We start from the raw sequence: 12,145 nt of genomic DNA on the forward strand, positions 1-12,145 counted from the left end.
GTCTTCACAAACGTTGTAAGTAGTAGATCCGCGATACCCTTCCACAGATGGTCAAGCTACGATGCTTCTCCGGATTCTAGTTTTTGCCTTTCCACTGCTCTTCGTGGAGCTTTCGTACGGTGCTAACATTTTGTGTTTAACGCCTGTGCCGAGCCCAAGCCACCACATATGGAACCGTGTCTGGATCGAGGCACTGGCAGCACGTGGCCACAACCTTACGGTGGTATCGGCGGACGTGGAAGTGATCCCAAAACCCAACATCACCTACATCCATCTCGAGCAAGCCTACTCGGATCTTCATCACGAGCTCGATCTGTTTCAAATGGCCAGTCACGATGCGCTGAGCGGCATTCCGGACCTGTACACTTGGGGTACGGCCATGTGCAAGGGTGTACTGCGATCCAAGGGTCTTCAGACGATTGAATCGTACCCGGACGAGTTTCGGTTTGATCTCGTGATTGCGGACATCACCTGCGGACCGTGTCTGTTTCCGCTGGTGCACAAGTTTCGATACCCACCGCTAATAGGCGTGACGGCATACAATAACCCGCAGTTCACGACGGATTTCGTCGGTGGACACAAACACTACGCGTACGTGCCATTCTTCACCGTGACGTACGATGCGGACATGGGCTTCTTACAGCGTTTCTACAACTGGGTTCTGCATAATGTCGATCACATGTAAAATGGTGGCCAAAGTGACATTCCAAGTCCGTGCGTGATCTAACGTTTACGGTTTGATCTTTCCCTTCTAGATACCGACACCAAGTCTTCCTTCCGAAAATAGAGCAGATGGTGCGGAATTACTTTCGCTACCAGGACATGGCTTCGCTGGAGCACATAGAGCGCAGTACTTTCCTGCTGCTAGCAAACTTTCACTACTCGGTCGATTTTCCCGAATCTATTCCACCGAGTCACATCCCGGTCGGAGGACTGCAGGTGCTTCCACCGAAACGATTACCCGTGGAACTCGCATCCTTCATTGCCAGCGGTTTGCAAGGATGCGTTTTGTTCTCACTCGGAACTAACGTACGAAGCGCGGACCTGGGTGAAGCTCGAATTGAGATGTTTCTGAGCGTGTTCAAACAACTACCACAGTATAACTTTTTATGGAAGTTTGAAGAGATGCCCCAGTTTGAGGTACCTGCAAACGTGCTAATACGATCCTTTCTGCCTCAGAACGATGTGTTGGCGCAACCGAACGTGAAAGCGTTCATCACCCACGGCGGTATGCTGAGTACGCACGAAGCCACTTGGCACGGAGTGCCCATGATTGGGATTCCCTTCATCTGCGATCAATACCGGGTAGGTGACAGCTACACAGCTACTGATTTGAAACGCACAAACGTGGATTGATTAATTAACCCCCGGCACTGCTTTCTACAGAACTTACACAAATCGGTAACCGCCGGTGTTGCGCTGCGATTAGATTATGAAGGGCTGACGACTGCCAAAATTGAAGCAGCTCTTCGGGAGGTTCTCAGCAACTCCAGCTATCGCGATCGCATGAAACAAAGGTCGGCGTTGCTTCGCGATCAACCGGAACATCCGCTCGATCGGGCCGTTTGGTGGATCGAGTGGGCTCTACGCCACCCAAACGCGAAAGCTATCCAGTCACCGACAAAGCGCATGTCAGTTTGGCAGTACGAGCTGTACGATGTGAAGCTGGCGGTACTACTACTAACCGTGTTGTCCATATACCTGATCAAGCGGCTTTTCACTCGATACGTCACGCGATCTTATCGTCACGTGGGGGTGATCAAAAAAACAAACTAGCACTATAAACGAGGCGGTGTGACGCCTGGGTCATAGATTTGCACGCGTCTGAGTGTTTAATTGAAATTGATTCGCTAACCGTTTTCACATTGCGAACTTCTGGCTCGTCTATGGACAAGAGCGTAAAGGGTGATCTTTATGCCGGTAGGAAATAAATAAGGGCGCACCACAAGGTCAACATTAAACGCTAGCACCGATGAGAATGCAGTTTTTTGTCGTCTCACACTGCATGCCGCGTGCTTGACAACTAACTCCATATGAAGATGTGCTCTACTCACACAATGCACCGTTGTAGTCGCTGCTGCTCGTGATTGTTAGCAAATTATTCCGCCACAATCTTTAGTCCGAAAGATAACAGCAATGTGGTCGAACGTGCTGGTGCTCGCTCTATCTCTAGCTGCGTTGTCAGCTCATAACGATTACGCCGAAGCAGCTAACATCCTTTGCATAATGACTGTTCCTAGTCCTAGTCACCACATATGGTAAGCATGACGAGGCGCTTCACTCTTTACAAGGTATACCTTAAAGCAAAACTGATCCTATTCTTCAGGAATCGCGTCATTATGGAGGAGTTGGTATCGCGCGGTCATAACTTAACCGTCGTGTCACAGGACGGTGATAAATCCCGCCCTAATCTCACGTACATCCTGCTGGAGAAGGTGTACTCCACGCTTTACGTGGATGAAAGTTTGGATTTGATCGAAATGGCTAAAGAAACACCCTTCCAATCGTTGTTCACCTTCAAGGAATTCTATCTAGGGATGTGCCGCGGTGCATTAAAATCGGAAGGGCTAAAGGTGATCCTAAACTATCCGGACAGTTTCAAATTCGATCTAGTGCTGTACGATTTTGGTTGCGGGCCGTGTCTGTTACCGTTGTTGCATAAATTTGGTTATCCTCCATTGGTCAGTCTGACGCCATTCAGCAATCCTCCTTACGCGGTTGAAGTTGTTGGGGGGCACAAGCACTACGCCTATACGCCTCACTACGCACTGCCATACGGTTTACGAATGAGCTTTGCGGAGAGAGCTTACAACACCTATCTCTACCTGTGGGATGCTGGGTAGGTAGCATCGTTGAAAATTCCATCCGAAAGCCGTTGATTCATTTCATCGCTTGTTTTAGCATGCGAAAGTTCGCCATAATACCAGAGATAGATGCGATGACGCGTCAGCACTTTGGATACAGCGATATGCCGTTTATTCAGGACATCGAACAACGGACGGTGCTTATGCTTGTGAATACAAATGCTGCATTCGATGCGCTTGAGCCGCTTCCTCCAAACGTGATATCGGTAGGTGGAGCTCATATCAAGGAGCCGGAACCGTTGCCACATGACTTGGAGGAATTTGTGGGAAAAGCGAAAAAGGGAGCCGTCCTGTTTTCACTCGGATCCAACGTACGCTCCGATATGATCGGAGAAGAGCGACAGCGAATGTTCATAGAAGCCTTTCGGCAAATGCCGGACTACCATTTCCTGTGGAAGTTTGAATCGCAACTGAAAATTCCCCTACCGCCTAACGTCATCATCAAACCGTGGCTTCCGCAAAACAGTATTCTAAACCATCCCAAAACGAAGGGATTCATCACGCATTCTGGAGGTCTCAGCACACAGGAAGCATCCTGGTTTGGAATCCCACTCATAGGAATGCCGTTCTTTGTGGATCAACATCGGGTAAGAAGCACTCACAGGTATCTCTTACATTATCGGTTGGTTTTTATTTCTTTACATTATTCTGATAGAATCTAAAACGATCTCTGCTATCTGGAGTAGCAGAAAAGTTGGATTTTGCCTCACTCTCAACCGATAAGATTCGAAACACTGTCCTGAAGGTGCTGGAAACCCCTGTCTACAGAGAAAACATGAAGCAGCGGGCGATGTACTTTCGAGACCAACCAGAAAAACCACTCGATAGAGCGGTATGGTGGATTGAATACGTTATTCGTCATCCCACCGTCCAGCATCTTCGCTCACCAACGCTGGAATTAGGAGTAATCAGCTCCAACCTATTGGATGTGTACGTCTTTTTCGCAGCGGTGATTCTAATTATTCTAGTAATTATAATTGCCCTCATTCGAAAAGTATTCTCACAATATCAGACCAAAGGAAAACGAAAATACGAGTGAAGAATTTAAAAATGTACACATGTCGAATGTGAGTAGAAGCTTGCAAAAATAAATATAAATGACATTTTATTGCCAAATGTGTGAAAGGTTGACCTTCTCAAATTCGAGAAAGGAGAATTTGAATCACATTTTAAAATCAATTTCGTCCAATCTCCAGGCTGACAGCACATTTAAACTTGGTGCTGTCAGTTTCGTGGCACGTGATTGATTTGAAATATTGTTCAAACATTTAAGTGAAATACAAAAATTCGACATGAACTAAATAGAAATCAAGTTATTTTATGAAAATGCCAAACCAAACCTATTAGATTCACTTATTAAGCAAATAATACAGCTGATAAGTAAGATAGTAGAGTCATCGTGCATCAATTTGCATTGATATTCCACAATGGTTGGAGCATTGAATTTATATTATTTTTAATGGTATAGATTTGGAAAGTAAGTAACCAAATAGTAATAATTTCGATTTTAATATAGGAAATATTGCTAACATTTAACGACTGTACCCAAAACTTAAATTATTTTGATGTCGGTTAGTATTTGACGTTCGTGTTGTCAATGTGCTACGATGCAAGTGGTTGTTTTGACCGGTATTTTTCTAGAAAATTTCAGTTTTTTCACGTAAAAGTTCCTCTAAATCTCAGTCTCATAATTAAGGCCTGTTTGATATGTAAATTGCGATATTCTTCTATTACTCGTACTATCATCAAAATAACGGTGTTGAATCCCCGAATCCCTCCATATCGTCCTACTGTTTCTGAAGACATCAAAGAAGAAGGCGGAAACAGTGCTATAAAATCCAGCGAAGCAGAAAAGATCACAGCTATTCCTTTGTTGACCCATCGAGGATTTTGCACATTTCTACCGGCATCAGTAAAATTCGCTGCCTTAATCATGAGCAACGGAAAGCATTTGGCAAAGGGTAAGTAGAATCATCTAACTTGGAAGGAAGTAAAACCTCAAATCACTGTCGCTGGAGAATCCAGGATAAGTTTCGAAAGAGTGAAGTATATTTAGCATTTTGCACCCGCTGATGTCATCGATCGGGTATCGATGAGCTGAGGCGCCCACTGGCACATCAAAAATGCAACATCCAGTTCATTCATTGCATTTAATTACTTTTAAACATATTTTGATGAGTGTGTACTACTAGTGAGCTATTATTATTGTGGGCATTTCTTTGTCGCGGTGGCGGTATCGATTGATGGCGGAAGCCAACACGATGTAGGTTACAATGGAGTGCGAATCTTTTGTCCTGTTTTGTTTTAGCCAAAATTGAAACCATTACATGGCAATTTTTGGAAATCTTATCTACAGATGACCTTTTGTTTTTCCTACTTCATGTCAAAAGAATTTTTTTCCAATTTAGCCTTATCTCTAGTTCTTGTCATCAAGCACATCGCATGCTTCGGCAGTGATGAAGTAATTTTGTTCCTGGATCCTCTACATGACTTCACCGATTTATTTTTGTGTGTTTTATTTATCACCCAGGTTCCACGCCGCCCGCTCTACCTAGCGATGGCAAACTGCGACTATACTCGATGCGATTCTGTCCCTACGCCCAGCGTGTGCACCTGATGCTGGATGCGAAGAAGATTCCCTACCACGCGATCTACATTAACCTCGTCGAAAAGCCGGAGTGGTACTTTGACAAAAACCCCCTCGGCAAAGTACCGGCGCTGGAAATACCCGGCAAGGAAGGCGTCACCCTTTTCGAGTCGCTGGTGCTCTCCGACTACATTGAGGAGGCGTACTCGGCCGAACAGCGAAAGCTGTACCCAACCGATCCGTTCAAAAAGGCGCAGGATCGCATCTTAATCGAACGCTTCAATGGTGCTGTCATCTCGCCCTATTATCGCATCCTCTTCTCGAGCGATGGTATTCCTCCGGGAGCGATCACCGAGTTCTGTACGGGGCTGGATATTTTCGAAAAGGAGCTGAAAGACCGGGGCACTGCGTACTTTGGGGGCGAAAATCCGGGCATGATAGACTACATGATATGGCCGTGGTGCGAGCGTGTAGATCTGCTCAAATTTGCCCTCGGGGATAAGTACGAGTTGGACAAGGAACGCTTCGGTAAACTGGTAAGAACGTAACATAACATGGCAAACATTAACGCATATTTAGTAACACCGTACATCAAATCGCTCTTTTACAGCTTCAGTGGCGAGAGCTGATGGAAAAAGACGACGCTGTGAAGCAATCGTTTATTTCTACCGAAAACCACACTAAATTCCTGCAGAGTCGCAAGAACGGTGAAAATAACTTCGACATTTTGGCGTAAGAATTCCTAGACTTGTTCATTCCACAGCAGCATTAAGCGGCAGTCTAAATGTTGCACACCTACCCCAAAATTTAATACATAGCACTGCACAGCATCTAAGTGTGTCTCCACATCACAGTGAATAACCGGTATTCAGTGTATAACTAATACAATTAGGTTAAGGGGCGTTCCACGCAAATGCCTTTAAATCGAACATGCATATATGAGAGAATTTATGATTTATGAAATAAACACCAGTACTGAGCCATAACATTCGCGTTTGGGAGTGTGCTTTTTGTGCGGAACTAATTCATATGTAACCGAACCACAACAGGTAATTAACAGCTTGTATGTCCTTAAGGCTGTAGCGGACGTAGTTACGTTTTGCCGTGCTTTCGCTGTTAATGTAAAAATTATATATATATATATATATATATATATATATATATATATATATATATATATATATATATATATATATATATATATATATTCACAAACATGTCAACGCGTTACCTGCTTTCCTCAAACAGTAAATTAATGAGCTCTAATTTTGTTTCAGAAACGATGCAAAGAAACCGCGGCTGGAGTGAAACTTAACACGCTTGATGTGAAAGTTTCACCGAAATATCTCACATACCACTGCGATAGAGTTCCTTATTCACTATAAAATATTTTCTCCTCGACTAATGTTGCTTACCAAGAGTAATATTTTACTAAAAAATAATTTAAAATTTCACGTTCCAGGACAATCAATGTACTGCTCTGCGCAAATTACGCCTTATTTTTCATATGATCTTCATTTTAAGTGGTTCTCAAGTGCAAGGATAGGAATAATGAAATCCTAAATAAAATACTAAAAATGTTCTATATTTGTGAATGGAAAAATTATAGTTTATTTCTAGCATACACGGTCGTATTATTCAATTTTTGTTGAATTATTATAAAATTTTATCAACCGTCATTTAGCTATAGCTATGAAAGGTGACATCACCTAATAATAAGAATTAATGTTTCCCTAGTATCATCGGGTACATCTCGTTCTGTCTCCGTTGTACGTCTGCGTATTCAGATAAGATTTTGAAAAAAAAATCAATTATACAATCGTCAGTGCAACGATGGCAAATTATCAGCATGTCGCGTGCATTTTTAATCTTCTTCATGAGCTTCTGCCACGTGATTTTGCCAATCGTACGCCGTTATGAAGTAAGACGAGCACATGTCGCACCTGAAAGCGGAATCGATATTGTCGCCTTCGTCATTCTGAAACGATAAAGCATAATCCACTGTTTATAAAAGCAGCTTTGGTTTGGAATAACCCACCAAATGATTGCCTTTACTCACAGGATATCCGCGCCGCTTCATCAGCCCTTGATCCATGATACAGTGCTCGGTCACGTGTTGCACCCAGTCCGATGGAGTGGTGAAGGAGTCGTAACATAGCTGACAGTTCAATCGTGAGTAGACCAGCTGATCCAGCGGAGTGCCATCCTGTAAATCATCAATTACGACGCAGTCTTCCTCGTCCATGGACGTATTTGGTAGGTTCAGTCCATCGCCATAATCAAGCTCAATCAAAGATTCGATTTTGTCGCGGTTGTCGGGAGTTGTTGGGCTGGGAGTATCAGAGCTGAACGGTGACGTCTGGGATTCGGGAGACTTCGTTACCATCTCCATCATCGACTCATCCGATGTCAGCACCACCATGTTGTCGAGCGCATCAATGATGTCCGGTGCTGGAGAATGTGTTCTCGATTCGGTTACATTCTCCTTTAGAACCGATGTAGCCGGCAGCTGTGGCGTTGCAGAGGGGTGCGATACCGGCGACTTTGGTGAAGGTGGCATAGACGGCGAAGATTTAGGGGTCTCCACCAACGAGTGGGAAAGTTTTATCTGTTCTTCGTATTCTTGTATAAATTCCTTTTTTCGTTGCTCTTGATAGTCTTCCAGCAAAGTCTGCTTTTTATTATCTTCGAATGCGACAAATATCATTTCTTTTTTCGCATTTGATATCTTCTGCTCTTCGTCCGATAATTTTGATTTCTCACTCGTTTCCGTTCTGGCACACTCATCACGTGTCGACGATGCTGAAGCCGGCACTTGTGTACTGGAAGCGAGTCCAGAAAATTCAGCATCATCATTAGCCTGCCCCAGTACGGGCTCTGATTTATCATTCATTTTACCCTCATGTGCCGGCAGCCGTATTGTTGATTTTTGCGATTCTTGTGACTGCTTGTCAGGTGTCTGAATAGGCTGAGCCGGCGGTCTCAACTGCAATGACTTCATGTTTGATAACGGTGGAAGCCAATGCGGATGGAGGAGCAACTGTGGCCCGGAATGCTCGCTTAAATATAGCAACGATACAGACGCCCGCCTTTGCGTTATTTTAGGCGGTTGCTGTGCCACTTGTGCCTTGAACAACTGAGGTATCCGTTGTGGTTGCTTTGACGGCTGCAGTAATTGTTGCGGCGGTTTATCCTGCTGTTGTTGCTGTGATTGTAGTTGTTGTTGCTCCTGTGGCTGTTGTTGCTGTTGTGGCTTTTGTTGTTGTGGCTGTTGTTGTTGTGTCTGTTGTTGTTGCTGTGGCTGTTGTTGTTGTGTCTGTTGTTGTTGCTGTGGCTGTTGTTGTTGCTGTAGCTGTTGTTGTTGTTGCTGTAGCTGTTGTTGTTGTTGTTGCTGTGGCTGTTGTTGTTGCTGAGGCTGTTGTTGTTGCTGTAGCTGTTGTTGTTGCTGCTGTTGTTGTTGTTGCTGTGGCTGTTGTTGTTGCTGTAGCTGTTTTTGTTGCTGTGGCTGTTGTTGTTGCTGTAGCTGCTGTTTTTGCTGTTGCTGTTGCTGCAACTGTCGCTGTTCTAGAGGCCTTTGTTGGCGGAGCTGTTGTGACGATGGCTTTATTTGCTCTTTCTTTATTTGCAACGGTTGTGGTGGTCCTCGAGACTGTACCTGTACTTGACGTGGCTCCTGTGGTTGTAATAACTCCTGTGTTTGAAGCAACTCTTGCAATGGCAACAAATCTTGCGGAAGCGACAACTTCTGTGATGAAAGCAACTCAGATGAAGCCATCAGCACCTGTCCAGGGAATTCTTCCTTTGAATCCGGCAAATCATCAAAAATTGCCTGATTGACCGTCAACTGAGATTTTTGAGGATTTTGGTGCTGCTGGGAAAGTTTTTCAGATTGCTCAGCTTCGTTAGATTGTTGAGACAAAGGAATTGGTGGAGGCTGCTGCGTTTGCTGAGGTTGCGGAGATGGCAAAGATGATAGGGATTGCTGAGAATGTTGTGCTTTTTGAGGTTGCTGGGGTTTCTGCGGTTCAGGTGTATTAGGATGGTTGAATTGGTGAGATTGCTGGGATACCGGTGGGGATTGCGGGACTTGTTGGGCTTGCAGCAATTTTTTCGATGGCTGTGGAGATTGCAGATCCAGCTCGGATTGATCAGGTTGCTGGAAATGGAGAACTCGTTGGAGCAATTGAGGTTGTTGCGTTTGTAAAGACTGTTGCGGTTGTTTTGGATCCTTAGGTTCTAGAGCCACCTGGGGTTGCTGAGGTTGCTGTACCATCTGGGATTGCAGAGACAGCTGGGCCTGTTGTACCTGTGGCGGTATGATCGGCTGCAGCGATTGAAAAGATTGTAAGCATGGCTGAATCTGGTGGGATTGCATAGACTGCTGGGGTTTCTGAAATTCTTCATCCCGTTGGATTTGCTGCGAAACTTGTGATTGTACAGGCTGTTGGGATTGCGAAAGCTGTAACAATTGTTGCGGTTGTAATGTATGTTGCGCTGGTTGCACCTGTTGCAATTGAAACACCTGTGGTTGCTGCAGTTGTTGCATTACCAGTTGTCTTGTTTGCTCATTTGGTTGTAATTGTGGCTTCTGTATTTGTACTGAATGCAGTACTGACACCTGCTTTGTGCCATGTGATTGCTGGTATTGGGGTTGATGCGGTTGTTGTGTATACAACACTTGTGGCTGCAGTGTTTGTTCCGGGCAATGCATTTGTGTTTGCGATGTGTTTTCCACACGCAGCAATTGTAATGGTTCGGAATGCTGCGATTGTGGCTGATGCAGTTGCCCGGTATGCTGCAATTGTAACTGTTGGTTTCGCCCTCTTTGCTGCATTTGTGGCTGTAGTTGTTGTTGTTGTTCGAGATACTGCAATTGTGACTGTTGTGGTCGATCTGTGTGCAACATTGGTGGCTGCTGTAGTCCTTCCTTGTCCTGCATTTGTGGTAGCTGCGATTGTTCCATATACTGTAATTGGAACTGCTGTGGTCGTTCCGAGTAGATTTGAGGTTGTTGTTGTAGTTCGGCATTCTGAATTTGCGACTGATCAGGTTCGTGAAATCGTAAAAGTTTCCTTTCTGCCGAACGTGGTCGTTCGAATGTGGTCATCGGTGTCGGTGTTCGATCACGATTTACCATGGTAGCTGTTGCTGGCGTGAGGCTGCGCGGTCTAGAACCAAGCATTACCGCCGAGTTCATGCTAAGATTTTGTGTAACGGAGACTAATGGTGTCGACACTAATCCCTGCTGATTGCTGTTCTTGGATAGCATCGAAGGGGCGTTCGAGCTGCAGAAACCTTGAATGCGAAGCACATCTCCACACAACATTACCTCCTGTACTCTGTCTGCAGGAATGATTACTTCTCCTGTGTACATACAATGCAGCAGGCTCTGTATGGCTGAGCGTGTTACAATTGGTGGTAGCACCACGCAAGTCATCGAAGGTGTAGTGGCTATTGTATTTTTCTCAAAAATATTCGAAAAGTACTGAAATATAGATAAAACAGAAGAAAAACAAACAAACGAAAATCAGTTCCTTTAGATTTTGGTTAGCGGAATAAGGATTGCGATTAAAAATAACTTAAGTGCATACCGGGCTAAAGGATCCCAGAACAAGCTTATGTGCGGGAATTGCGATGTTATCATCGTCATTACAAATGAATAACATCACATCGGCATAGCGATCATTTCTGAGAAATACCAAAAGAACATTGATTGAAGACGGTTGAGTGTGATTGATTGTTGCATTTCGATGGTTGATAGACGAACTCACTTGCACAGATTAGCTAGGGAATTGTTCAGGAAACGCTGATATTCACTCAACTTAAGATGATGCTTTCCTGGAACAACGTGTTCCGGCGAATCATGCCTTGCACCGTTACCATTATGCACTATTGGTTCACTGTCTAACACGCAAGCAGTCCCACTATCATACTGTTGTTGCTCATGATTTTTGTGGCCATAACCATTAGGTTGTTGGTCTCTAGCGCTCCTGCTACCACTGTTGCTATCGGACCTTCTGGATAATTTCACCGGTATAGTGTGATGATTAATCGACGTGTCGGATTCAATTGGACGAGGCCTCTTGGTTTTGATGCTGGGTACATTTAAGGAAGATTTTTTGGCATCCAACTCACGTTGCGCGTCTTGGAACAAGTCCTTCAATAGACCAAAGTATTCACACTTCTCCAAGCGAGCTTTACGATCTTTTATATACTTCAATTCGTTATAAGTTTTTCGCAGATCAACTACTTTCTGCCGTATTTGCTCAGTAGTGCGATAGATGCCATGCACATGAAGATCATCTACCACAACTTGAAATATGTTCAATGATTGTTTTATCTTATCCTTTTCCATTATGAGGAGTTTTCCTGCAAAAGACCAAGTCGAAATAAAAGCTCTGTTTCAAAGAATTAAGTGTACCACCCGAGTGTCAGCCGAGGATCGAATAAACCAGCAAACATTCGTAACAATATGACGACGTAACAAACTTACTTTTTTTCACGCTTGCAATCAGCTCCGTTATTTCATGCTTGCTCCATATCATTTTAAATGTCATGTTAGGCTAGAATGCGGTAAACGGCATGTGAAATTATGGTAATTCTAATTATCGCTGCTTTGAGAGCAACCCAAATGAAGCACACCTGTTCTACGCAGGAAAAACAAGCCCCGTTCTGGGGATTGCTGACAACACAC

General features: G+C 44.3%; 3 protein-coding genes across 3 annotated transcripts; 2 read left to right on the forward strand and 1 right to left on the reverse strand.

Annotated features, from left to right (window-relative positions):
* Positions 1 to 61: 61 nt before the first annotated feature.
* On the forward strand, positions 62 to 3,903 carry LOC128725022 (uncharacterized). Its single transcript, XM_053818739.1, has 7 exons — positions 62 to 681; positions 756 to 1,305; positions 1,387 to 1,749; positions 2,128 to 2,258; positions 2,327 to 2,839; positions 2,902 to 3,451; positions 3,520 to 3,903. The coding sequence occupies exons 1-7, from the start codon at positions 62 to 64 to the stop codon at positions 3,901 to 3,903; spliced, it is 3,111 nt and encodes a 1,036-aa protein (XP_053674714.1).
* Positions 3,904 to 4,600: 697 nt separating this feature from the next.
* On the forward strand, positions 4,601 to 6,940 carry LOC128723172 (pyrimidodiazepine synthase-like). The gene is made up of 4 exons (XM_053816886.1): positions 4,601 to 4,825; positions 5,395 to 5,987; positions 6,062 to 6,183; positions 6,729 to 6,940. Exons 1-4 carry the CDS (start codon positions 4,798 to 4,800, stop codon positions 6,757 to 6,759), a joined length of 774 nt encoding a protein of 257 aa, XP_053672861.1. The 5' UTR covers positions 4,601 to 4,797; the 3' UTR covers positions 6,760 to 6,940.
* A 104-nt stretch (positions 6,941 to 7,044) lies between these two features.
* On the reverse strand, positions 7,045 to 11,806 carry LOC128725023 (uncharacterized). The gene is made up of 5 exons (XM_053818741.1): positions 11,223 to 11,806; positions 11,043 to 11,139; positions 8,696 to 10,936; positions 7,511 to 8,446; positions 7,045 to 7,429 (listed from the first exon to the last, which is right to left on the reverse strand). The coding sequence occupies exons 1-5, from the start codon at positions 11,804 to 11,806 to the stop codon at positions 7,316 to 7,318; spliced, it is 3,972 nt and encodes a 1,323-aa protein (XP_053674716.1). The 3' UTR covers positions 7,045 to 7,315.
* Positions 11,807 to 12,145: the final 339 nt, after the last annotated feature.

This window comes from Anopheles nili, chromosome 3 (genome assembly GCF_943737925.1).
Source record: "Anopheles nili chromosome 3, idAnoNiliSN_F5_01, whole genome shotgun sequence".
NCBI classification, from domain to species: Eukaryota; Metazoa; Arthropoda; class Insecta; order Diptera; family Culicidae; genus Anopheles; species Anopheles nili.